The 27812-nt window shown below is 41.7% G+C and overlaps 1 protein-coding gene across 12 annotated transcripts in view; it reads left to right on the top strand.

The window, feature by feature from the left end:
* The window catches only part of DAB1 (DAB adaptor protein 1), a 507503-nt gene that overhangs the window by 454021 nt on the left and 25670 nt on the right, over positions 1–27812 (top strand). For 5 of the 12 annotated variants that reach the window (XM_072128817.1, XM_072128815.1, XM_072128814.1 and 2 more), the window contains 7 exons: positions 1739–1870; positions 3351–3470; positions 6324–6362; positions 9698–9763; positions 16499–16558; positions 22744–22791; positions 27174–27230. In XM_072128817.1, the coding sequence (XP_071984918.1) occupies positions 1739–1870; positions 3351–3470; positions 6324–6362; positions 9698–9763; positions 16499–16558; positions 22744–22791; positions 27174–27230 (522 nt within the window). The remainder of the gene's footprint in view (positions 1–1738; positions 1871–3350; positions 3471–6323; positions 6363–9697; positions 9764–16498; positions 16559–22743; positions 22792–27173; positions 27231–27812) is intronic. The other 7 variants (XM_072128820.1, XM_072128823.1, XM_072128824.1 and 4 more) reach the window with 5 other exon arrangements.

The raw sequence follows: 27812 nt of genomic DNA, 5'->3' as shown, positions 1-27812 counted from the left end.
CCCTGTGCTGTGACATCACTGTGTGTACTATCCCTGTACTGTGACATCACTGTGTGTATTATCCCTGTAGTGTGACATCACTGTGTGTATTATCTCTGTACTGTGACATCACTGTGTGTATTATCCCTGTAGTGTGACATCACTGTGTGTATTATTTCTGTACTGTGACATCACTGTGTGTATTATCCCTGTAGTGTGACATCACTGTGTGTATTATCCCTGTACTGTGACATCACTGTGTGTATTATCCCTGTACTGTGACATCACTGTGTGTATTATCCCTGTAGTGTGACATCACTGTGTGTATTATCCCTGTACTGTGACATCACTGTGTGTATTATCTCTGTACTGTGACATCACTGTGTGTATTATCTCTGTACTGTGACATCACTGTGTGTATTATCCTTGTACTGTGACATCACTGTGTGTATTCTCCCTGTACTGTGACATCACTGTGTGTATTATCCCCTGTACTGTGACATCACTGTGTGTATTATCTCTGTACTGTGACATCACTGTGTGTATTATCCCTGTACTGTGGCATCACTGTGTGTATGATCTCTGTACTGTGACATCGCTGTGTGTATTATCCCTGTACTGTGACATCACTGTGTGTATTATCCCTGTACTGTGACATCACTGTGTGTATTATATCTGTACTGTGACATCACTGTGTGTATTATCCCTGTACTGTGACATCGCTGTGTGTATTATCCCTGTACTGTGACATCACTGTGTGTATTATCCCTGTACTGTGACATCGCTGTGTGTATTATCCCTGTACTGTGACATCACTGTGTGTATTATCTCTGTACTGTGACATCACTGTGTGTATTATCCCTGTACTGTGACATCGCTGTGAGTATTATCCCTGTACTGTGACATCGCTGTGTGTATTATCCCTGTACTGTGACATCACTGTGTGTATTATCTCTGTACTGTGACATCACTGTGTGTATTATCCCTGTACTGTGACATCGCTGTGAGTATTATCCCTGTACTGTGACATCGCTGTGTGTATTATCCCTGTACTGTGACATCACTGTGTGTATTATCCCTGTACTGTGACATCGCTGTGAGTATTATCCCTGTACTGTGACATCGCTGTGTGTATTATCCCTGTACTGTGACATCACTGTGTGTATTATCTCTGTACTGTGACATCACTGTGTGTATTATCTCTGTACTGTGACATCACTGTGTGTATTATTCCTGTACTGTGATATCACTGTGTGTATTATGAATCTCTCAAGGTCCCCATCCCCTGGATGATGAGCAGTACATGAACCCTGTGTCCAGCACATCCGGTCACTGCTGTCGTCCTCTATAACGTCCTGGTGACGCAGATGTAGGGATTGTAACCAGGGAACCAGTTACGTTGTCACAGATCCTCACATCCCGACATCGAAATTCCCTCTAAACAGGGGCATAACTTTAGGGAGTGCAGAGGTTCCGATCGCCCCCGGGCCCAAGAGATTTAGGGGGCCCTTATGGTGTCACTTTCCCATATGAGAAGACTGTTACTATAAACCATAGATTATATTCGGGGGCCCGGCACAGACTTTGCACTGGGGCCCGTCAGATTCTAGTTACACCACTGCCTCTGGATTTTGCCTTTACTGCAGTTATGAGTGAAGGAAATTTTTCCGGATTTTCCTTTGTGAATCCCAAAGTTAACTATTTGTAACCAGGATAATACATTGAAGTCTGAGTTCCGGATCTTCTCCTCTTCTTGCAGGTTCTCCACCATCACCACGCCGTCCATGAAATCTCCTACATCGCCAAGGACATCACAGACCACCGGGCGTTCGGATACGTCTGCGGGAAGGAGGGAAACCACAGATTTGTGGCAATAAAAACTGCGCAGGCGGTGAGTGCGTCCACCAGTCGTGTGTCGAAGATTCTGCTTCCATCTTACACTTACACTTTGAGGGTGTCCTCACACTGCTGTCCTCACACTGCTGTGCTCACACTGCTGTGCTCACACTGCTGTCCTCACACTGCTGTCCTCACACTGCTGACCTCACACTGCTGTGCTCACACTGCTGTCCTCACGCTGCTGTCCTCACGCTGCTGTCCTCACGCTGCTGTCCTCACGCTGCTGTCCTCACACTGCTGTGCTCACACTGCTGTGCTCACACTGCTGTGCTCACACTGCTGTCCTCACACTGCTGTCCTCTCACTGCTGTCCTCACACTGCTGTCCTCACGCTGCTGTCCTCACGCTGCTGTCCTCACGCTGCTGTCCTCTCGCTGCTGTCCTCACGCTGCTGTCCTCACGCTGCTGTCCTCACGCTGCTGTCCTCTCGCTGCTGTCCTCACGCTGCTGTCCTCACGCTGCTGTCCTCTCGCTGCTGTCCTCACGCTGCTGTCCTCACGCTGCTGTCCTCTCGCTGCTGTCCTCACGCTGCTGTCCTCACACTGCTGTCCTCACGCTGCTGTCCTCACGCTGCTGTCCTCACGCTGCTGTCCTCACGCTGCTGTCCTCACGCTGCTGTCCTCACGCTGCTGTCCTCACGCTGCTGTCCTCACATTGCTGTCCTCACACTGCTGTGCTCTGGGCAGTGAGCTGCTCCACAGCCCCAGACTCTAGTATCTTTCCAAAATCCTGTTACAGCTCTTACACAGAGAACAGGGAGGTGCTGTGAGCAGTTCAGTGCAGAGTGCACAGAGCACAGCAGTGTGAGGACACTGCACAGGGAGAAGCTACAATTTCAGTTACATTTATAGTCAGATTGTAACAATGATACCATTTCTATGTTCCCAGGTCCCAGTTGGAGATCCTCCTCCTAAGTATCAGTCCCCCTCTGCCATGTGAATGAATGACCCCCCATGTGATACATTGTTAAAGGGGATTGTTAAAGGGGATGTTTAGTCCCATTATTGCACATCACATTCTGCTCCGGTGTCTGCAGAGCGTTACACCCCGATCCTCGGATACAATGTGGCCTCTTCCTCAGTAGAATATGATGAGGTCCATTGACTTCCCATGATCCCTTGTGTTTGATTCCTGCTACATCCATGTCATTTATCAGTGTCTGGTAGAGGGTGCGGGGGGTCGGGGGTGCTGAGATTGGCGCAGTGAGCGTCTCTCCTGCGTATGTATCAGCTCCGCATCTTATCGCCCCCATCTCTAAACATGAGGCGCAGCGTCTGCAGGACGGATCCATCATCTCCCCCCCCCCTATGAATAACCTCCGCCTCAGGTGACATTTTCGGGTGACTTCAGCGAGCGTCCGCCGTAGCTGAGCGTCAGACGTTATTTCGGAAACATTCTGTTGTCGCCGCTGTCAGGGACAGGATACATGGAGTCCGAAAAAACTCATTTCCAGTGTCGTCCTTCAATTTCAGGCCGAGCCGGTGATCCTGGACCTGCGAGATTTATTCCAGCTCATCTACGAACTGAAACAAAGAGAGGAAATGGAGAAGAAAGCACAAAAAGATAAACAGTGTGAACAGGCCGTATATCAGGTACCGCGCATAGCATGGAGGAGGGGCTCATCCCATACACACCGCTACTGTAGCTTCTTGCAGATAGGACAGTTCCAGCAGTGACAGGAGCCCGTGCAGCAGAGTTGGGTTTGTCACTACAATATTTTCCTGCAGGATATTGTACGTTATCCGTGTTTTCTCATTCTCTAATAGAAGCTAAAGCTGATTGTTTGGGGCTCCCGGGGCCCTAAATGGTTGGGTGTTTCCACTGTAAGAAGTTTTGCAGTTGCTATTCACATGTGACAAGATTCATCTGAACTGGAAACCCCTTAAAGGGGTCGTCCACTTTCAGCAAACAATTGCTATAGTTTGAGTAATGAAAAGTTGCAGAAAGTATATTGGAACATTATATAGGCAGTCCCCTACTTAAGGACACCCGACTTACAGACAACCCATAGTTACAGACGGACCCCTCTGCCCACTATGACCTCTGGTGACCTCTCTGGATGTTACTATAGTCCCAGACTGCAATGATCAGCTGTAAGGTGTCTGTAATGAAGCTTTATTGATAATCCTTGGTCCAATTACAGCAAAAAATTTTGAAACTCCAATTGTCACTGGAGCAAAATTTTTTTTTGTCTGGATCTACAATTATAAAATATATAGTTTCGACTTACATACAAATTCAACTTAAGAACAAACCTCCGGACCCTATCTTGTACTTAACGCTGGGACTGCCTGTATATCAATTCCTCATGATTTTCTAGATCTCTGCTTGCTGTCACTGTATAGAAAGCTTCTATGTTTCCTTCCAGTGGATAGAAATCTGTCCATGGACAGGCGGGTGCACGAGACGTTATCACCATAGAGACTGATGATAGTAACGGCTCGTGCACCCGCCCGTCCATCACAAGACCATGGCCAGATTCGTATTACTGGAAGTAAACAATGAAGCTTCCTATAGAATGATACGAAGCAGAGATTTTGAAAATGACAAGAAATTGATACAGAAAGTATATTAGAAAATTGTAGAACTTTTCATTACTCGAGCCATATCAATTATTTGTTGGAAGTGGACAACCCCTTTAAATCTCTTCCACATAATCTAATTGAACCAATAACCAGAGGATTAACTTGAAGCTACTGGTTCCCAATGCTAAATATGTACAAGACGTTTACCATTTAAAGTACAGGTCTACCTATATTTGGAGAATGCCCCTCAGTGTCCCTTTAAGGGTCCTGGATCATGGCTCATAACCCCACACCACCAATTATATCAGCACTGCTACCTTTGTAAATGGACGACTACAACGCAACCTGACCAGTCAGTTTATTCATGGACCAAATCGGTTTTGAAGGTTCCCGTTGATTAAAAAAAAGAACCTATCTCTATTATTTGTGTCCTTTTTTAACCATTAATACACAGAAATTATATCAAAGTCCAGATTTCATAGAATTATTCCTTGTCATGTTACAATCAGTGAGTTTCCAACCAGAATCACATGAGGTTTGTGTTTTGTGGAACCGCAATGGGCACCTCTATGACCCCTGCTTTTCCATATATTGTGGTACAGCAATGGGCACCTGCTGTGTCCTTATCTCCAATCTCATAGAGTGTAATGTGGAACCGCAATGGGATCCAGTATGACCCCTGCATATCCCTATATTGTGGAACCGCAATGGGCACCGCTATGACCCCTGCTTTTCCATATATTGCGGTACAGCAATGGGCACCGCTGTGACCCCTGCTTTTCCATAAATAGTGGTACAGCAATGGGCACCGCTATGACCCCTGCTTTTCCATATATTGTGGTACAGCAATGGGCACCTGCTGTGTCCTTATCTCCAATCTCATAGAGTGTAATGTGGAACTGCAATGGGATCCTGTATGACCCCTGCTTTTCCATATATTGTGGTACAGCAATGGGCACCGCTATGACCCCTGCTTTTCCATATATTGTGGTACAGCAATGGGCACCTGCTGTGACCCCTGCTTTTCCATATATTGCGGTACAGTAATGGGCACCGCTATGACCCCTGCTTTTCCATATATTGTGGTACAGCAATGGGCACCGCTATGACCCCTGCTTTTCCATATATTGTAGTACAGTTATGGGGTCCGCTATGACCCCTGCTCTTCCATATATTGTGGTACAGCAATGGGCACCGCTATGACCCCTGCTTTTCCATATATTGTGGTACAGCAATGGGCACCACTATGACCCCTGCTTTTCCATATATTGTGGTACAGCAATGGGCACCGCTATGACCCCTGCTCTTCCATATATTGTGGTACAGCAATGGGCACAGCTATGATCCCTGCTCTTCCATATATTGTGGTACAGCAATGGGCACAGCTATGACCCCTGCTTTTCCATATATTGTGGTACAGCAATGGGCACCACTATGACCCCTGCTTTTCCATATATTGTGGTACAGCAATGGGCACCACTATGACCCCTGCTTTTCCATATATTGTGGTACAGCAATGGGCACCGCTATGACCCCTGCTTTTCCATATATTGTGGTACAGCAATGGGCACCGCTATGACCCCTGCTTTTCCATATATTGGGTACAGCAATGGGCACCGCTATGACCCCTGCTTTTCCATATATTGTGGTACAGCAATGGGCACCACTATGACCCCTGCTTTTCCATATATTGTGGTACAGCAATGGGCACCGCTATGACCCCTGCTTTTACATATATTGTGGAACCGCAATGGGCACCTGCTTTGTCCTTAGAGTGTAATGAACTCCTTGGGGTGTAGCATCAGGGTTTGTTTATGGATCTCTAAAATTTTCAGCTTTGTCTTTCCTGCTTTTCATAACTGCTGCAATTCTCATTTGCTTTGTGTCCGTTCCTTTCTCTTTGCTTGCCTTTTGCTTCAGACAATATTGGAAGAAGATGTAGAAGATCCTGTTTACCAGGTAACCTCTTCTGCTGTGAATACATGTGTGAGATAATAATATACATTGTTACAGGGGTCATAAAGAGGATGTATAGATCCGGCCCATCGCATCTACAACCAATTATGTGACTGTCTCACCCGCCCCAGGAACAGGAATTGAATAATATTCCAATCTAGATTAAAGTGTTTACATTTTACTATCCCATAAAGAGGAGAGATTGGGATTTTTATGAGGCGCATTTGGGTTTTGCTTTGAGTTTGTTGCTCTTGCTAATTGTTTCCGTGCAGCCACAGTAATTGTTCACTGCAAATATAATGAAACAATGGCGGCTGGTTCATAGCCAAGAAGGAGGAGCTTGATGGCCCAAAGTATACAAAAAATGTAGCGGCCACTTCAGTGAATACGCCCCCAAAATATGTACCATAGAAGGTTATAAGCAAATATAGGATAATGGGGATTTTTAGATTGAGGTCCGACCAATGATATCATCTAAAAAACTCATGATATCTATTATAATAACAAGATAATAGCCCAGTGCAGCCGCTAAAACTGTAATTTCCAAATTATAAAGAACATTAAAAAAAATAAATGTTCTCCATCATCACAACAAAAAGTTTGATGCTGGAATTTACCATCACATGGGATAAGGGGGATTCATCTCCATGATAATCATAATTTGGGGTTGCCCCATCAAAGACAGTTATCCTCTTTTCATAGGGACAGGGGTGTAATTACAGGGGTAGTAGCCATTGCAGCCGCTATGGGGACCACAGTGTCAGGGGGCCCCGGCATCTCGGGTATTAGGTGCCTGTATATGGTATTGCATACAGCATTTGTTGTATGTGTGTATATGAGTATATGTTGCAATGGTGTTTATGGTACTGCATGTATGTGTGTGTATTCTGTTTGTTTGTACAGTTTGTATATGTAGTGTGTGTATACTGCATGTATGTGTGTATATTCTGTTTGTTTGTACAGTATGTATATGTGGTGTGTATACTGCATGTATGTGTGTATATTCTGTTTGTTTGTACAGTGTGTATATGTGGTGTGTGTATACTGCATGTATGTGTGTATATTATGTATGTTTGTTTGTACAGTATGTATATGTGGTGTGTGTATACTGCATGTATGTGTGTATATTCTGTTTGTTTGTACAGTGTGTATATGTGGTGTGTGTATACTGCATGTATGTGTGTATATTATGTATGTTTGTTTGTACAGTATGTATATGTGGTGTGTGTGTGTATACTGCATGTATGTGTGTATATTCTGTTTGTTTGTACAGTGTGTATATGTGGTGTTTGTATACTGCATGTGTGTTTTGCTGTCTGTGTGTATATGTATATAGGTATATAAATGCGTGTATGTGAGTATATAGATGGGTAGGGGGCCCCATTCAAAAGTCTGCCATGGGGCCCTGCCTCTCCTAGTTACCCCCCCCCCCCCCTGCATAGGGCATTAGTGTCATATCGCTGGGGGATCAACTTCTGAGACCTACAGTAATTGAGAGAATGGGGGAGCAAACATCTAATCCGGACCTTTTGATCCCTCAGACAAATGAAGCAGCAATGTTCTTATGTGATTGGTTCTCCATTCCCCAATAGTAGTGATTGGAGCGCTAATCACACATATACACAGGTGGTTACTTTACAGAGGGTCCAAAAGTCAGACCCCATGGGACCTGACACTAATCCCTGTCCTACAGATAAAGGGAATCTGTCAGCAGTTTATTGTATGCAGACTGCAGTGCTTGTAGCAGCCCTGGAGACCTGTAGTCATTCCTAGCAGGATTGGGTGGATGTTGCTGCTACTAACAACATACACATATGTACAATTCCACATATCTCCTGGGACAATACATAACACTGGCTGCAAAGAACACAGAGCACAGCAGTGTTAGGACACACCCCCAGAAAAGTTACAATGCTGGAATATAAATCCATATTTCACAGTCCTGCTGCTACTAACAACATACACATATGTACGATTCCTCATATCTCCTGGGACAATACATACACTGGCTGCACAGAGCACAGCAGTGTGAAGACACGGCCCCCCCAGTGCAGTTGGAGAAGCTACAATCCTGAAATATTAAATCCATATATTACAGTTCTGCTGCTACAACATAAAGATATGTATGATTCCACATATCTCTGGGGACAATATATAACGCTAGCTGCACAGAGCACAGGGCACTGCAGTGTAAAGACACGGCCCCCCCAGTGCAGCTGGAGAAGCTACAGTCCTGGAATATAAATCCATTCATCACAGTCCTGCTGCTACTAACAACACACACAGTGGTCTGTTAACACATCTCTCCGGGGACAATACATAGCACTGGCTGCAGTTTGCGGGGTCCCAGCTTCTTACAATGTAATTCTGGGTCCTCCATGAGCACATTATAAATATTTTGAATATTTCCGGAGAATATTATTCTACACATCATATAAAAGTGATACAAAGTACAAACAGTGTCAGGAAACGTTACAATGTTTCCATAAATACAATCTGTTCTGCACAATGTAGGTCAATCACTTCTCCCGGATCAGAGGGGGGTAGTGACAGGTTGGGGCGGTCTCGCTCGGAGCCTGCGGAGTCTCTTTTGTAGCTTCGGATTTTCCGCTGCAGCCGAGCGGCAGTCACATTGTTTTACTATTAATCTAGAATTAATAAACTCAGCGAAGCAAATCAGATTATCCAGATCCACCACGACTCAGACGGTGGCAGTAGGTTCTTGTAAATCATTGTACAAGGCATCAATGTCACCTCTCTGCATCGTCCTGGCACGTTGTAATCTACTGGAGTCCATCAGCAATGAAACAGCCGCTTATCAGGACTCCAATCGCATCATTGTCACAGTCTCCAGACCCTCAGTCCTGGCGATTATAATATGAAGCTAATACTCTTTGTGATATGTTTCAATTACTCACCAGATCTCTGCTTGCTGTCACTAAATGGACCCATCTCAAAGCAAAATATTTACTGCCTCTAGAGACACTGATACATTGTAACAAACAAAAGATTCCTTCTGCTGAGGATTCTTTAGGTTGGATACAGGTGTAACAAGTCTTCAGCAGAGAGAGATTGTAGACCAGGACAAGGATTCAGCTTCTCCATGTAAGCAGAAAGGTTGCAGTTCAGTGAAGTAATTGATGTTGATCTACATTCTGTACTGTGTGTCTAACTTTCTAATGGCCTTCACCGTACACTGCATTTCTTTATGTTATCTTATAAGATGCTGCTGCTTTTGAAATTTGTCATGTTGCTGCTTTCAGCTGAATTTCTATCTTTTCTATTTTTCCTGCTGTCATCTGCGCTCTGTCTCTCTTCTGCTTGATCCTGGGTTACAGTACATAGTGTTTGAAGCGGGCCACGAGTCCATACGTGATCCAGACACTGAGGAAAGCATATACCAGGTACTAGCACTGTCATAGAAATGTTCCCAATGTATCATATTATATACTAATAGAGATGTATCTAATGCCAGAACCGCCTATGTACAGGAATATAACTACTATAATACTGCCCCCTATGTACAAGAATATAACTACTATAATACTGCCCCCTATGTACCAGAATATAACTACTATAATACTGCCCCCTATGTACAAGAATATAACTGCTATAATACTGCCCCCTATGTACAAGAATATAACTACTATCATACTGCCCCTATGTACAGGAATATAACTACTATAATACTGCCCCCTATGTACAGGAATATAACTACTATAATACTGCCCCCTATGTACAGGAATATAACTACTATAATACTGCCCCCTATGTACAAGAATATAACTACTATAATACTGCTCCCTATGTACAAGAATATAACTACTATAATACTGCCCCCTATGTACAGGAATATAACTACTATAATACTGCCCCCTATGTACAAGAATATAACTACTATAATACTGCTCCCTATGTACAAGAATATAACTACTATAATACTGCCCCCTATGTACAGGAATATAACTACTATAATACTGCCCCCTATGTACAGGAATATAACTACTATAATACTGTCCCCTATGTACAGGAATATAACTACTATAATACTGCCCCCTATGTACAGGAATATAACTACTATAATACTGCCCCCTATGTACAAGAATATAACTACTATAATACGACCCCCTATGTATAAGAATATGATTACTATAATACTGCCCCCTATGTATAAGAATATGATTACTATAATACTGCCCCCTATGTACAAGAATATAACTGTTATAATACTGCCCCCTATGTACAAGAATATAACTACTATAATACTGCCCCCTATGTATAAGAATATAACTACTATAATACTGCCCCCTATGTACAGGAATATAACTACTATAATACTGCCCCCTATGTACAGGAATATAACTACTATAATACTGCCCCCTATGTACAAGAATATAACTACTATAATACTGTCCCCTATGTACAGGAATATAACTACTATAATACTGCCCCCTATGTACAGGAATATAACTACTATAATCCCGCCCCCTATGTACAAGAATATATCTACTATAATACTGCCCCCTATGTACAAGAATATAACTACTATAATACTGCCCCCTATGTACAAGAATATATCTACTATAATACTGCCCCCTATGTACAAGAATATAACTACTATAATACTGCCCCCTATGTACAAGAATATAACTACTATAATACTGCCCCCTATGTACAAGAATATAACTACTATAATACTGCCCCCTATGTACAGGAATATAACTACTATAATACTGCCCCCTATGTACAGGAATATAACTACTATAATACTGCCTCCTATGTACAAGAATATAACTACTATAATACTGCCCCCTATGTACAGGAATATAACTACTATAATACTGCCCTCTATGTACAGGAATATAACTACTATAATACTGCCCTCTATGTACAGGAATATAACTACTATAATACTGCCCCCTATGTACAAGAATATATCTACTATAATACTGCCCCCTATGTACAAGAATATAACTACTATAATACTGCCCTCTATGTACAGGAATATAACTACTATAATACTGCCTCCTATGTACAAGAATATAACTACTATAATACTGCCCCCTATGTACAGGAATATAACTACTATAATACTGCCCTCTATGTACAGGAATATAACTACTATAATACTGCCCCCTACTTACAGGAATATAACTACTATAATACTGCCCCCTATGTACAGGAATATAACTACTATAATACTGCCCTCTATGTACAGGTATATAACTACTATAATACTGCCCCCTATGTACAGGAATATAACTACTATAATACTGCCCCCTATGTACAAGAATATAACTACTATAATACTGCCCCCTATGTACAGGAATATAACTACTATAATACTGCCCCCTATGTACAGGAATATAACTACTATAATACTGCCCCCTATGTACAGGAATATAACTACTATAATACTGCCCCCTATGTACAGGAATATAACTACTATAATACTGCCCCCTAGGTACAGGAATATAACTACTATAATACTGCCCCCTATTTACAAGAATATAACTACTATAATACTGCCCCTATGTACCAGAATCTAACTACTATAATACTGCCCCCTATGTACAAGAATATAACTACTATAATAATGCCCCCTATGTACAGGAATATAACTACTATAATACTACCCCCTATGTACAGGAATATAACTACTATAATACTGCCCCCTATGTACAAGAATATAACTACTATAATACTGCCCCCTATGTACAAGAATATAACTACTATAATACTGCCCCCTATGTACAAGAATATAACTGCTATAATACTGCCCCCTATGTACAAGAATATAACTGCTATAATACTGCCCCCTATGTACAAGAATATAACTACTATAATACTGCCCCCTATGTACAAGAATATACCTACTATAATACTGCCCCCTATGTACAAGAATATAACTACTATAATACTGCCCCCTATGTACAGGAATATAACTACTATAATACTGCCCCCTATGTACAGGAATATAACTACTATAATACTGCCCCCTATGTACAAGAATATAACTACTATAATACTGCCCCCCATGTACAAGAATATAACTACTATAATACTGCCCCCTATGTACAAGAATATAACTACTATAATACTGCCCCTATGTACAAGAATATAACTACTATAATACTGCCCCCTATGTACAGGAATATAACTACTATAATACTGCCCCTGTGTGATATGACATTGTACATTTATGTTGCTTATTTTAATTTTGCTACAGAAACCACCTCGATATATAAAAGATTGAGTCATTTTTTTAAACATTTGTACAACAAAGACTCATCTTTCCCTGGGATTAGAGAGAATTGATTGTAATATTTACATAGGGATTAGGGATCTTCACATGTAATACGATATTGGCGCTCCGTAGGTCTTGTACGTTTACCGCGGATGTAATTCTCATTATTGTCAATAAAAACTGCACTGAGATTCTAAATAGGAAGAAAGACTTTCTAATGACTTTTCTGTGTTTGATTTATTACATCTTAATCTGTGTAACAGTTTGTTGATTCCCAGAGAATATTGAGGAGTATAAAACAGGATGTAACTCAGGATCAGTACAGGATAAGTAATGTCATGTATGTACACAGTGACTGCACCAGCAGCAGAATAGTGAGTGCAGCTCTGGGGTATAATACAGGATGTATCTCAGGATCAGTACAGGATAAGTAATGTCATGTCTGTACACAGTGACTGCACCAGCAGCAGAATAGTGAGTGCAGCTCTGGAGTATAATACAGGATGTAACTCAGGATCAGTACAGGATATGTAATGTCATGTATGTACACAGTGACTGCCCCAGCAGCAGAATAGTGAGTGCAGCTCTGGGGTATAATACAGGATGTAACTCAGGATCAGTACAGGATAAGTAATGTCATGTATGTACACAGTGACTGCACCAGCAGCGGAATAGTGAGTGCAGCTCTGGATTATAATACAGGATGTAACTCAGGATCGGTACAGGACAAGTAATGTCATGTATGTACACAGTGACTGCACCAGCAGCAGAATAGTGAGTGTAGCTCTGGGTATAATACAGGATGTAACTCAGGATCAGTACAGGATAAGTAATGTCATGTATGTACACAGTGACTGCACCAGCAGCAGAATAGTGAGTGCAGCTCTGGGGTATAATACAGGATGTAACTCAGGATCAGTACAGGATAAGTAATGTCATGTATGTACACAGTGACTGCACCAGCAGCAGAATAGTGAGTGCGGCTCTGGAGTATAATACAGGATGTAACTCAGGATCAGTACAGGATAAGTAATGTCATGTATGTACAGTGACTGCACCAGCAGCAGAATAGTGAGTGCAGCTCTGGGGTATAATACGGGATGTAACTCAGGATCAGTACAGGATAAGTAATGTCATGTATGTACACAGTGACTGCACCAGCAGCAGAATAGTGAGTGCAGCTCTGGGGTATAATACAGGATGTAACTTAGGAACAGTACAGGATAAGTAATGTCATGTATGTACACAGTGACTGCACCAGCAGCAGAATAGTGAGTGCAGCTCTGGGGTATAATACAGGATGTAACTCAGGAACAGTACAGGATAAGTTATGTGACATTGTGTTGCCCTGATAGTACAGTTACATTGTATTTATTATATAAGTGATGTGTATTGAGGTGACTTCTCACCGATGGTATAAATACATGAGATATTTTGGGGGCATTTTTGATGAAAGTTTCTGAATTGCACCTGACTTCTCCATTTTGGTGCTCTGCCTCTTATAAGACCAGTTCTCTCCTGGGGAATTACTGAAGGGAATATGTGTCTGATATCTGGGAGTTGGGCGGCCGGGAGAATTCATGAACATGGGGATCTGGCAGTCCCCTGAAGTCTAGCCCTGGATAAGGGAGCGGCAGGCTTGGTGGCCTCTAAATACTTCAACCCCAGAGTCAGGGGCAGGGCAGTCAGAGTCAGGGGCAGGGCAGTCAGAGTCAGGGGCAGGGCAGTCAGAGTCAGGGGCAGGGCAGTCAGAGTCAGGGGCAGGGCAGTCAGAGTCAGGGGCAGGGCAGTCAGAGTCAGGGGCAGGGCAGTCAGAGTCAGGGGCAGGGCAGTCAGAGTCAGGGGCAGGGCAGTCAGAGTCAGGGGCAGGTCAGTCAGGGGCAGGTCAGTCAGGGGCAGGTCAGTCAGAGGCAGGGCAGTCAGGGGCAGGGCAGTCAGGGGCAGGGGCAGGGCAGTCAGGGGCAGGGCAGTCAGGGGCAGGGCAGTCAGGGGCAGGGCAGTCAGGGGCAGGGCAGTCAGAGTCAGGGGCAGGGCAGTCAGAGTCAGGTCAGTCAGGTGCAGGGGCAGGTCAGTGAGAGTCAGGGGCAGGGCAGTCAGGGGCAGGGCAGTCAGGGGCAGGGCAGTCAGGGGCAGGGCAGTCAGGGGCAGGGGCAGGGCAGTCAGGGGCAGGGCAGTCAGGGGCAGGGCAGTCAGGGGCAGGGCAGTCAGAGTCAGGTCAGTCAGGTGCAGGGGCAGGTCAGTGAGAGTCAGGGGCAGGGCAGTCAGGGGCAGGGCAGTCAGGGGCAGGGCAGTCAGGGGCAGGGAAGTCAGGGGCAGAGCAGTCAGGGGCAGGGCAGTCAGGGGCAGGGCAGTCAGGGGCAGGGCAGTCAGGGGCAGGGCAGTCAGAGTCAGGAGCAGGTCAGTCAGGGGCAAGTTAGTGATAGTCAGGGTCAGGGCAGTCAGGGTCAGGGCTGTCAGGGGCAGTCAGGGGCAGGGCAGTCAGGGGCAGGGCAGTCAGGGGCAGGTCAGTCAGAGTCAGGGGCAGGGCAGTCAGAGTCAGGAGCAGGTCAGTCAGGGGCAAGTTAGTGATAGTCAGGGTCAGGGCAGTCAGGGTCAGGGCGGTCAGGGGCAGTCAGAGGCAGGGCAGTCAGGGGCAGGGCAGTCAGGGGCAGGTCAGTCAGAGTCAGGGGCAGGGCAGTCAGGGGCAGGGCAGTCAGAGTCAGGGGCAGGGCAGTCAGGGGCAGGGCAGTCAGGGGCAGGTCAGTCAGGGGCAGGTCAGTCAGGGGCAGGGCAGTCACCCAGCATATTTCATCCCCCAATCACTGTGTATCCTGCGCTTAATAAATGAGGAGGCACAGATCATGTCATAAATTAGGGGAACGGGTCTCCACAATTGATTCCATTGGAGACAGTAGGGGACTCGGGGTTAATACCCCTGGTAATTGAAATAGCGCCCCCACTGCACGATATTTGCCAGACGCCAGCTTGTATGATGCATCCCCTTCATTGTGGATAACAGGCGGTTCCCTACTTAAGGACACCTGACTTACAGATGACCCCTGGTTGCTTTTTTTAGTCCCAGGCTTCAGGGACCAGCAGACCAGTATTTATATTTATATTTTATAGTTTTTATATTTATATTTTCAAATTGTACTTAAAGATGTAAGAAAAGGCAGAAGTCTGGATGTAGGAAGGAGTTTTTTTTAAAACTCTTTTACTATCCATTCTCTGTCTGTGATAAGTTTCAAGAATCGAACCCGATGTCATTAATTTTGTATTTAGAGTCTTTAAAAATGTATTTAGATGTTATTATATTTTGCATATTTATTTATTTATTTATGTATCACATTATTATTATCTTCCATTGATAATAAAGTCAACACCACCACATAATAGACCTATAGCTCCTCTACAGGTGGAAGTTGTGTATTACACTTTGCCTTATAACTCAGTGGCCCTGGTGGTCCTGCAGGCATTAGAGGAGGGTCCACAGCTCGGCCTGGACATGTAAATGACCACTGATTGTATTTTATTTTACTTTATTCTATTTTGTTTCTTTGTTTTAAGAATTTTTTAGAATTTTTTTTAGAATAATAATTTATCTAATTTTATTTATTTTTCATCCAATGAATTATTTTATGTTATTTCATTGTTTTTTGTTATCCTATTCTATTTGACTTTTTATCTCATTTTATTTTTGTTTTGCCCTGGCTTTAGTTTTTTCTAGGTCTTTTTCTCCCGCGCATGCCCCCATGCCCTGGTCCTGGCTGTGCTCCTGCGCCGTGTCCATGTGCTCTCCCCCTGGCGCTCGCACTGCTCGTCTTGTATCTGTCCTGCGCTTACTGTCTGTTGTGTGTGACTGTGACACATTTACATTCCATATTTACCTAGAACATATCTGACTTAATCCTAGGTTCCTACCAGCCATAAGAAAGAAGGTGTCTATGACGTGCCAAAAAGTCAGCCGATAAGTGTACGTATCATTTCTTATCTTAAGACCTTTCTATTGATATTTGCATCTATCACCAGATTGTTTCATATTACAGGTGTGGGGTTAATATTTGGGGGTTCCCTATGGGGGCAGTGACTGGAGATGTGGGGTGAAGACTTTCTCTATGACTAGTGGTCATGGCCATTGTTGCTGACTCCTCCTTCCCGATCCGAGTCACGTGACCTTTACTGTAGCGCCCTCTATGGCCACATTTAAAGGGATTGTACTAAAACAGTCCTAGACTATCCATAGGCTGGGTCCACATTGCAGTGTAGCCCTATTCACGTGGAATGTGATTCAGCTGCAGTACCAGACATGGCCATTAGACAGCCGTGGCGCTGCTCCTGGAAGAGGGGATGTCTCTGCTTTCTCATTCTTCTTTAGATAAAAAGTGACTCGACAAAGGTCCCGTCTTTCAGTGGTTGGGAAAGTAGGCAGGGAGAGACTGGGGGAAGAGGGGTTCTACTCTTGTAGGTTTGTTACTTTGTTTCCTCTGTTGCTATGGTTTCTCCAGGATGTGTCATGTGACTGTCACCGGGGCTTCATATAAGTGTTGTGGTGGCCGTTTTCTAATCTGCGAGACTGATAGACCCATGAATGGATCACATGACCGCGTCATATCATTCCCTCCCATCTCCTGAAATCCTCTGCGCTGCTGATGAGGAATCCACAGCCACTACTAGTACAGAGCTATAGCAGGATAACTGGACGGATATCACAGAGATTGGGTAGACAGACAGAGGTCAGGGGACATGGTATATATATACTGGGGGTCATTTATTATAGAATTTCGGACATTTTTTGGCTGCTGCACCTTGTGCACCTTATTTATTATTTGTCGGCGCCACAAATTAGCTTTTATTTTGACGGATACAAATTTTTTTTTCGTTTTGACGCTCAATTTGGACGCAACTTGTGAATCCGGACACTTTTCTTGCGGCTGTAGTTTCCAACAAGTTGTCCTTCTCCTTCGTGACACCCGTGCCTCTATTACACTCAGTTCTTGCGACACAAGTAATAAATGACCCCCACTGTGTATACTATTTTCCGTGATTCTGTATCGGACGCTTCCATTATCTGGAGACATTTGTCGGCGCTGTGTGTTGATGAGATTGTGTTGTAGCAGCAGAATGTAATCACCGCTGACAACTGTATCTCATATGTCACCGCTGACAACCCCCGCCCCCCCACTGCCTGGGATAACCCTTTACTGCCCGCACCTCTCCTACTATCTGCAGAACATCTCCGCTGCCTCCATCAAACCATAGTAAGACATTACTGCTCTTGTGTTATATCATATCACCGACTCCAGTCACTGCCAAAGCTGCATGCAGAATCCCGAATCATCTCACCCCTCATACCATAATGCAACAGTACTGTCTGCTGAGCTGTGTATCTAAGCCTATATAGTGAGACCCTGCCTGAAGAGATGTGTATCTAATCCTATCATAGACATGTTTCTAATCCTATCCTGTGTGATACTGCCTGCTGAGCTGTGTATCTAATCCCATCCTGTATGATACTGCCTGCTGAGCTGTGTATCTAATCCCATCTTGGTGTGATACTGCCTGCTGAGCTGTGTATCTAATCCCATCTTGGTGTGATACTGCCTGCTGAGCTGTGTATCTAATCCTATCCTGTGTGATACTGTCTGCTGAGCTGTGTATCTAATCCCATCCTGTGTGATACTGTCTGCTGAGCTGTGTATCTAATCCTATCCTGTGTGATACTGTCTGCTGAGCTGTGTTTCTAATCCTATCCTATGTGATACTGCCTGCTGAGCTGTGTATCTAATCCTATCCTGTGTGATACTGTCTGCTGAGCTGTGTATCTAATCCTTTCCTGTGTGATACTGTCTGCTGAGCCATGTATCTAATCCTATCCTGTGTGATACTGTCTGCTGAGCTGTGTATCTAATCCTATCCTGTGTGATACAGTCTGCTGAGCTGTGTATCTAAGCTCTTAATCTCCCTTCCTTGTCTTCTCCCCTCTTAGCTGTGATGCTCATTAGTGAATCTCCCAATAATATAAATGAGCCCCCATCTTGTGTGAAGCGGGGGTCCCGGCCTTAGGAGATGAGATGTTCTCCGCATGTGATACGTCATCTGGTAGAACCTGATCCATACAAAATATACACGGGAAATACAATGTGACAACTGGAACCCGACACTCTGCACTGATATAACCCTCAGATGTGACATCACATGTGACTGATATCAGCCCCCCCTCTTATAATGCTCCAGCACTGATATAACCCTCAGATGTGACATCACATGTGACTGATATCAGCCCCCCCCTTATAACGCTCCAGTACTGATATAACCTTCAGATGTGACATCACATGTGACTGATATCAGCCCCCCCCTTATAACGCTCCAGTACTGATATAACCTTCAGATGTGACATCACATGTGACTGATATCAGCCCCCCCTTATAACGCTCCAGCACTGATATAACCTTCAGATGTGACATCACATGTGACTGATATCAGGCCCCCCCCCCTTATAACGCTCCAGCACTGATATAACCTTCAGATGTGACATCACATGTGACTGATATCAGCCCCCCCCCCCTATAACGCTCCAGTACTGATATAACCTTCAGATGTGACATCACATGTGACTGATCTCCTCCTCTTATAACGCTCCAGCACTGATATAACCCTCAGATGTGACATCACATGTGACTGATATCAGCCCCCCCCTTATAACCCTCCAGCACTGATATAACCCTCAGATGTGACATCACATGTGACTGATCTCCTCCTCTTATAACGCTCCAGCATTGATATAACCCTCAGATGTGACATCACATGTGACTGATATCAGCCCCCCCATCTTATAACGCTACAGCCGTGTATAATCAGTGCCGTGACAATCTCCGCTCTGCTCCATCTCTCAGATTAGATTCTCTATAAGGGATGATGGAGAAGTCCTTGGTCGCCTTCACCTGTGTAATGTCTTGTATAATGGCGCTGGTATAACCGATGCATCTCCCAGATATATCTATTATAAGAATAAGTAATGACCCCCCCATCTCCTCACCCCCCCCCCCCCACCCTGTGGCGTCCATTACCGGAATGTGATGTCTTCAATCACATGCAATGACCTCTCCTCAGACGAAATGTGAGCAATGAGCGTCTCCACCTGTCAGACAGCAACATGTCAGCCATAGCAATGCCAGGGGCCGGGACTGACAGGGACACTCCGCCTCGGGGAACCGGTGTCCTATCATCCAACACCTGTAGAATGGATCAGTACTATCCATGTGCTGTGATCTAAAGGATGGAAACCACCCACAAGGTGCTGTTGACTGATCTGGGACACTTAGATTGTGTCTATTTAGTGTTTTTCTGTGTATTTGGCCTCCTGCAGGTAGGGGGCGCCTGTGTCCTCATCAGTATTAGATCAGAAGCCTTCACACAAGCCATCACCATATTTATTTTATCCACCAATCAATAGCTCTTGGAAGGTAGAACAACTTTGTGCAGCAGTTTCTTTGCCATCTTCCTCAGTTCAGCCTATCCCTGCAGCAGCTGTGTCTTCTGACTGTGCTGATAAGCTCTGCAAGACCTTCTTGTAAACAACACTACTGACTCACAGAGGAGGAAGGAGCCGGATTCAGTCCCTCCACCCCAGACTCTGATTCTACAGAACCTTCTCCTTACACCTATATCTGTGTTATATACTCCTCTGTAGCCCTTCTCAGACACTTTGTGCAGAGCAGGAGATGTTAACCCTTAGTGCTCACACAGCTCAGGCTATACACACCATGTATATATTTCACTGCTGGTTTCTACTATTTATTACATGCTGCATGAGATTTATGCTAATTACTATCAGAAGCTGCAGGCACGTGTGTGTTGTTGAAAAAGCTGTTTTCTAAGTGATAGTATTCCTCTAATGAGAGAGCACAAGGCACCATGGAAACTGTGGGCAGACTAAAATACATTCGGCTTCAGGGCAAAGACAAGAAGAGGTCAGTTTCCACCCACTTTACTGCTAAGGAGGATATCTGACAAGCAGCTTAAGAAAATGTCATAACTCTGGAAAGAAAAGGTTGGGGGGAAACAACATGGGCATCATTCTGTACGGTTTTAAAGTGGGGATTACTTATGGAAATTTGGTAAAATTCAATATAACATCAGAGTCACACTTTAAGATCAACAGCAGCTTACTGATGGTTTCCATTTAAAATAGAGTATAACATGACGAAGAGTTATTTCATAAAAAGCCTTAATACAATATAATATACAATATATCCCTTAAAGGCTGCAGGCATAGTAAGCTCAGTCTTCATCTATACAGTTTCTACCAGAGTTGGTTCAGGTCTGAGTTTTGCCCCCTGTCAGTTTTCAGCTGAGGCTGATAATGATCCACAACAGCCTGAATTCTAACATCAACATAAGTCAATGTAACCGAGCAACCAGACTGTCAGACACCTTGACTGCTGGTTACTATAATGGGCAAGAAAGAAGGAGAGGTCAGCAGATGTGTTGTAGGGTGATGTACAGTATAGTGTGTACACAATGTATCAGAGCCATTACATTGTACTCAAACAGGAATGTTCAGCAGGACTAACACAAATATGTACAATATGCAGAATAGTGAGTGCAGCTCTGGGGTATAATACAGGATGTAACTCAGGATCAGTACAGGATAAGTAATGTCATGTATGTACACAGTGACTGCACCAGCAGCAGAATAGTGAGTGCAGCTCTGGAGTATAATACAGGATGTAACTCAGGATCAGTACAGGATAAGTAATGTCATGTATGTACACAGTGACTGCACCAGCAGCAGAATAGTGAGTGCAGCTCTGGAGTATAATACAGGATGTAACTCAGGATCAGTACAGGATAAGTAATGTCATGTATGTACACAGTGACTGCACCAGCAGCAGAATAGTGAGTGCAGCTCTGGAGTATAATACAGGATGTAACTCAGGATCAGTACAGGATAAGTAATGTCATGTATGTACACAGTGACTGCACCAGAGGAATAGTGAGTGCAGCTCTGGAGTATAATACAGGATGTAACTCAGGATCAGTACAGGATAAGTAATGTCATGTATGTACACAGTGACTGCACCAGCAGCAGAATTGTGAGTGCAGCTGTGGGGTATAATACAGGATGTAACTCAGGATCAGTACAGGATAAGTAATGTCATGTATGTACACAGTGACTGCACCAGCAGCAGAATAGTGAGTGCAGCTCTGGGGTATAATACAGGATATAACTCAGGATCAGTACAGGATAAGTAATGTCATGTATGTACACAGTGACTGCACCAGCAGCAGAATAGTGAGTGCAGCTGTGGGGTATATTACAGGATGTAACTCAGGATCAGTACAGGATAAGTAATGTCATGTATGTACAGTGACTGCACCAGCAGCAGAATAGTGAGTGCAGCTCTGGAGTATAATACAGCATGTAACTCAGGATCAGTACAGGATAAGTAATGTCATGTATGTACACAGTGACTGCACCAGCAGCAGAATAGTGAGTGCAGCTCTGGAGTATAATACAGGATGTAACTCAGGATCAGTACAGGATAAGTAATGTCATGTAAGTACACAGTGACTGCACCAGCAGCAGAATAGTGAGTGAAGCTATATGGTATAATACAGGATGTAACTCAGGATCAGTACAGGATAAGTAATGTCATGTATGTACACAGTGATTGCACCAGCAGCAGAATAGTGAGCGCAGCTCTGGGGTATAATACAGGATGTAACTCAGGATCAGTACAGGATAAGTAATGTCATGTATGTACACAGTGACTGCACCAGCAGCAGAATAGTGAGTGCAGCTCTGGAGTATAATACAGGATGTAACTGAGGATCAGTACAGGATAAGTAATGTCATGTATGTACACAGTGACTGCACCAGCAGCAGAATAGTGAGTGCAGCTCTGGAGTATAATACGGAGATATGATCTGTTAGATTATTGTGCAGGGATCATACAGTGACCTTTAGATGACATGTTGCGTTCTATGTTCCGCTCCTGGTTGGGTGCCCCCTTCTCCCGTGTGATATATGGAGCCCATTACTACTCATTATCCTTCACATTGCTGAGTGCCCGCCCTGCCCTCGCTCCTTCCTCTGATGCATCATCTTCATATTCATTCTCATTTCTCTCTCATCCATCACCTTTCCTGTTACAGAACGGAGACTTAATTTCATTTGATGAAAATCCTTCTGATGTCCTGGAGGTAAGAAGGGTCCGCGGACCCCCGGCAGGCCCCGCCCCCCTGTAATAAATGCAGGAGATGTTACTCTAATCATTGTTGTAATCACAGATGGTAATTACTGACATTAATAATCACAATTATGGAATCATCATAAATCAGGGGCGACGATTCTGTAACACGAGGGGCTGAACATCCATCATCGGACCATTACAGCTTCATCACCATATAACGGAAAGTTCTAGATCTTTCTAATAAACTTTATATAGTTTCTATTTGTTAGATCTCTGATTGCTGTCAGGAAGTGTGAATTTTCTTGTTTACATTTGCAGCAGAAAAAAGTTTTTCTGAAGTTTTTGAACATTTTTGCTTGTGAATGTGTCCACGTCAGGTGCGACCGTCCAGACGGAGGGCGGGGTCAGGCATCGCCTTAGATGTCACTACATCCTACCCCCAAATATTCGCCAGTGGAAACCCAACATTTATATGAGATTTCCAATCACAGTTTATCCTTTATAACTCCACCCACTGAGATTTACACGGGAATCCACCTAATTTCGGGTGATTTTAGCAGCAGAGTCGCCCTGTGTGATGTCACTTATAGAGCGCCCCCTATAGACAGTGTAAGAAGCTTCCATCACACTATTGTATATAGATCTGAAAGGACCGAGGACCTTCAGAGTTGTCATAGGGACTTCAATAGCTGCTTAAAATTGGGGGATCTTAGAAAGCATGGAAATCATTTATCTACAATATTATATCCATTATAATCATATTCATACTCTAATCATTTATTATTTTACCCATCTTAAAATTATGATTATTATCGTTATAATTAATTTTATTACAATTATTAATTTTTATTATACTTTTTATGTTATAATTGTTTTCGATTATTTCATTTTTATTAATATTTAATTGGTTCTTATTATTATTATTATTATTATTATTGCAGCCATTTTGTTTATTATTATTCTCTATTATTTTTTTTATTACTTTTGCTACTTTTATTATTGCTTTATTTATTAGTATTATTATCATTATTTTTATTACAATTTTTAGTTTTATTATATTTTTTATGTTATAATTGTTTTTGGTTATTTCATTTGTATTAATATTTCATTGCTTGTTATTATTATTATTGAAACCATATTGTTTATTATTTTTCTCTGTTATATTTTTTATTACTTTTGCTCCTTTTATTATTGTATTATTTATTAGTATTACTATCATTATAACTAATTTTATTACAATTATTAGTTTTATTATAATTTTTATGTTATAATTGTTTTTGATTATTTCATTTCTATTAAGATTCCATTGGTTGTAATTATTATTATTATTATTAAAACCATATTTTTTAATATTTTTCTCTATTATATTTACTATTTTGCTTTTTATTGTTTTATTTATTAGTATTATTCATATTATTTTTACAATGTTAATTTCAGTAGGATTATTGTTGTTTTATTTATTAGTATTTTATTAATATTGTCACCATTATTTAATTTATTATTGTTACTATCAATTGTTTTCCAACATTAATTTAATTATTTTTAGGATTATTATTATTAAACTTATTATTATTTTCACTATAATTAATATTATTTTTAACAATTATTATTGTTTTATAGTTATCACATATATATGTACCACCCCCTTGTATACAGACCCCCGTATCCTCCTAAATTCTCTGCCGCTTCCCTTCTACGTTTCTTCCTCTCTTGACGTGTGTATCTTTCCTCCCCTCCTCCTCTCTTCTCCCAGTTGGTCGCTCGTCTGTCATTAGAAATGTTTAGTGTTTCTTCTTCCTTAAGTAAAACTTTCTAAATAAGATCCGGAGCTTAAAAAGAGGTCAAGTGTCTGTAAATTATTAATTCGTAAACTGACTGGTAACAGCCCAGATCCATCATCAGCCTCAACAGAACAGACAAGGAGGAGCCGATACATTGTCATGTCTAATGCATGGAGAGAGGGGACAGATAGATAGATAGATTGGAGATAGATAGATATGAGATAGAAGATAGATAGATAGATAGATAGATAGATAGATGATAGATATGAGATAGATAGATAGGAGATAGGAGATAGATAGATATGAGATAGATCGATAGATAGATAGATAGATCGATAGGAGATAGATATGAGATGAGATAGATAGATAGATAGATAGATAGGAGATAGATAGATAGGAGATAGATAGGAGATAGATAGATATGAGATGAGATAGATAGATAGATAGATAGATAGATAGATAGGAGATAGATAGATAGATAGATAGATAGATATGAGATGAGGTAGATAGATAGATAGGAGATAGATAGATAGATAGATAGGAGATAGATAGGAGATAGATAGGAGATAGATAGATAGATAGATAGATAGATAGATAGATAGATAGATAGATAGATAGGAGATAGATAGATAGGAGATAGATATGAGATAGATAGATAGGAGATAGATAGGAGATAGATAGATATGAGATGAGATAGATAGATAGATAGATAGATAGATAGATAGATAGATAGGAGATAGATAGATAGATAGATAGATAGGAGATAGATAGGAGATAGATAGATAGATAGGAGATAGATAGGAGATAGATAGATAGATAGATAGATAGATAGATAGATAGATAGATAGATAGATAGATAGGAGATAGATAGATAGATAGATAGATAGATAGATAGGAGATAGATAGATAGGAGATAGATAGATAGATAGATAGATAGATAGATAGATAGATAGATAGATAGGAGATAGATAGATAGATAGGAGATAGATAGATAGATAGGAGATAGATAGATAGATAGATAGATAGGAGATAGATAGATAGATAGATAGATAGATAGATAGATAGGAGATAGATAGATAGATAGATAGATAGGAGATAGATAGATAGATAGGAGATAGATAGATAGATAGGAGATAGATAGATAGATAGATAGATAGATAGATAGATAGATAGATAGATAGATAGGAGATAGATATGAGATGAGATAGATAGATAGATAGATAGGAGATAGATAGATAGATAGATAGATAGATAGATAGATAGGAGATAGATAGATCGATAGATATGAGATAGATAGATAGATAGATAGATAGATAGATAGATAGATAGGAGATAGATAGGAGATAGATAGATAGATAGATAGATAGATAGATAGATAGGAGATAGATAGATAGATAGATAGATAGGAGATAGATAGGAGATAGATAGATAGATAGATAGATAGATAGATAGATAGATAGATAGATATGAGATAGATAGATAGATAGATAGATAGATATGAGATAGATAGATAGATAGATAGATAGATAGATAGATATGAGATAGATAGATAGATAGATAGATAGATAGATAGATAGATAGGAGATAGATAGGAGATAGATAGATAGATAGATAGATAGATAGATAGGAGATAGATAGATAGATAGATAGATAGATAGATAGATAGATAGATAGGAGATAGATAGGAGATAGATAGATAGATAGATAGATAGATAGGAGATAGATAGATAGGAGATAGATAGATAGATAGATAGATAGATAGGAGATAGATAGATAGATAGGAGATAGATAGATAGATAGGAGATAGATAGATAGATAGATAGATAGATAGGAGATAGATAGATAGATAGATAGATAGGAGATAGATAGATAGATAGATAGATAGATAGATAGATAGATAGATAGGAGATAGATAGATAGATAGATAGGAGATAGATAGATAGATAGATAGGAGATAGATAGATAGATAGATAGGAGATAGATATGAGATGAGATAGATAGATAGATAGGAGATAGATAGATAGATAGATAGATAGATAGATAGATAGATAGGAGATAGATAGATCGATAGATATGAGATAGATAGATAGATAGATATAAGATAGATAGATAGATAGATAGAAGATAGATATGAGATGAGATAGATAGATAGATCGATGGATAGATATGAGATAGATAGATAGATAGATAGATAGATAGATAGATAGGAGATAGATAGATAGATATGAGATAGATCGATAGATAGATAGGAGATAGATAGATAGATAGATAGATAGGAGATAGATAGGAGATAGATAGATAGATAGATAGATAGATAGATAGGAGATAGATAGATAGATAGATAGATAGATAGATAGATAGATAGATAGGAGATAGATAGATATGAGATAGATCGATAGATAGATAGGAGATAGATAGATAGATAGATAGGAGATAGATAGGAGATAGATAGGAGATAGATAGGAGATAGATAGATAGATAGATAGATAGATAGATAGATAGATATGAGATAGATAAATATTTATTCACCAGTAGTTTTGCCTAGAACATTCCTTTACAGTTTATTTAAATAGAACATTTCATTCCACATTTCCATCCTGTCTCTTCTTAGATCTCTGATCTGCCTTCACCTGCTACTGACCTCCAATTACCCGTTATAGACTTAGAGGTAAAATGCATATTTCTTGCTGCCTGCGGCCTCCACTAGGGGGAGCTCAGTAGTGTCCAGTACTCTTCCTATTGGTTGCAGGAGGTGTTCAGCATGTAATCGCTATTTCTGTCTTCTTTACATCTATTAGATCCAGTTATGATTCTTTTCTTAATTTTGTGGTGATATTTTCGCTTCGATTCACAATGACTGCGTTTTTGTCCTGTATGTTGAGATATGGAATGTAGTTCTATAAGGGAAGCTGTAGTAACAAGTTCCTGTAGCCAGGGGCACTGTCTAAAAATGATGAGAACTCAATACGATGATGATGAATGGGAACCCCCGGATTGTCACCGAATTTAAATAAAACAATGATATAATTTTTTTTTCAAAATATGTTTTAATCAACTTTCCTCTCCAGGTTGTTTTAAAGGGAAAACTCCAGACACTCCGCCCCTTAATATCCTCTGTTAGAGGCCATTTCCAAATTATTTTGTATTATATATGTATTTTCTACTAGTTATCAGCCTCTTTCCCAGTGCAGGGCTGAGCGGGGGCGGGTACACTCTGTCATGTGACAAGCAAGTCCCATCCATGCTTAGA

Source organism: Engystomops pustulosus, chromosome 10, assembly GCF_040894005.1.
Source record: "Engystomops pustulosus chromosome 10, aEngPut4.maternal, whole genome shotgun sequence".
NCBI lineage: Eukaryota > Metazoa > Chordata > Amphibia > Anura > Leptodactylidae > Engystomops > Engystomops pustulosus.
Note: the sequence above shows the minus strand (reverse complement) of the source record. Positions and strands in the feature narration are given on the sequence as shown.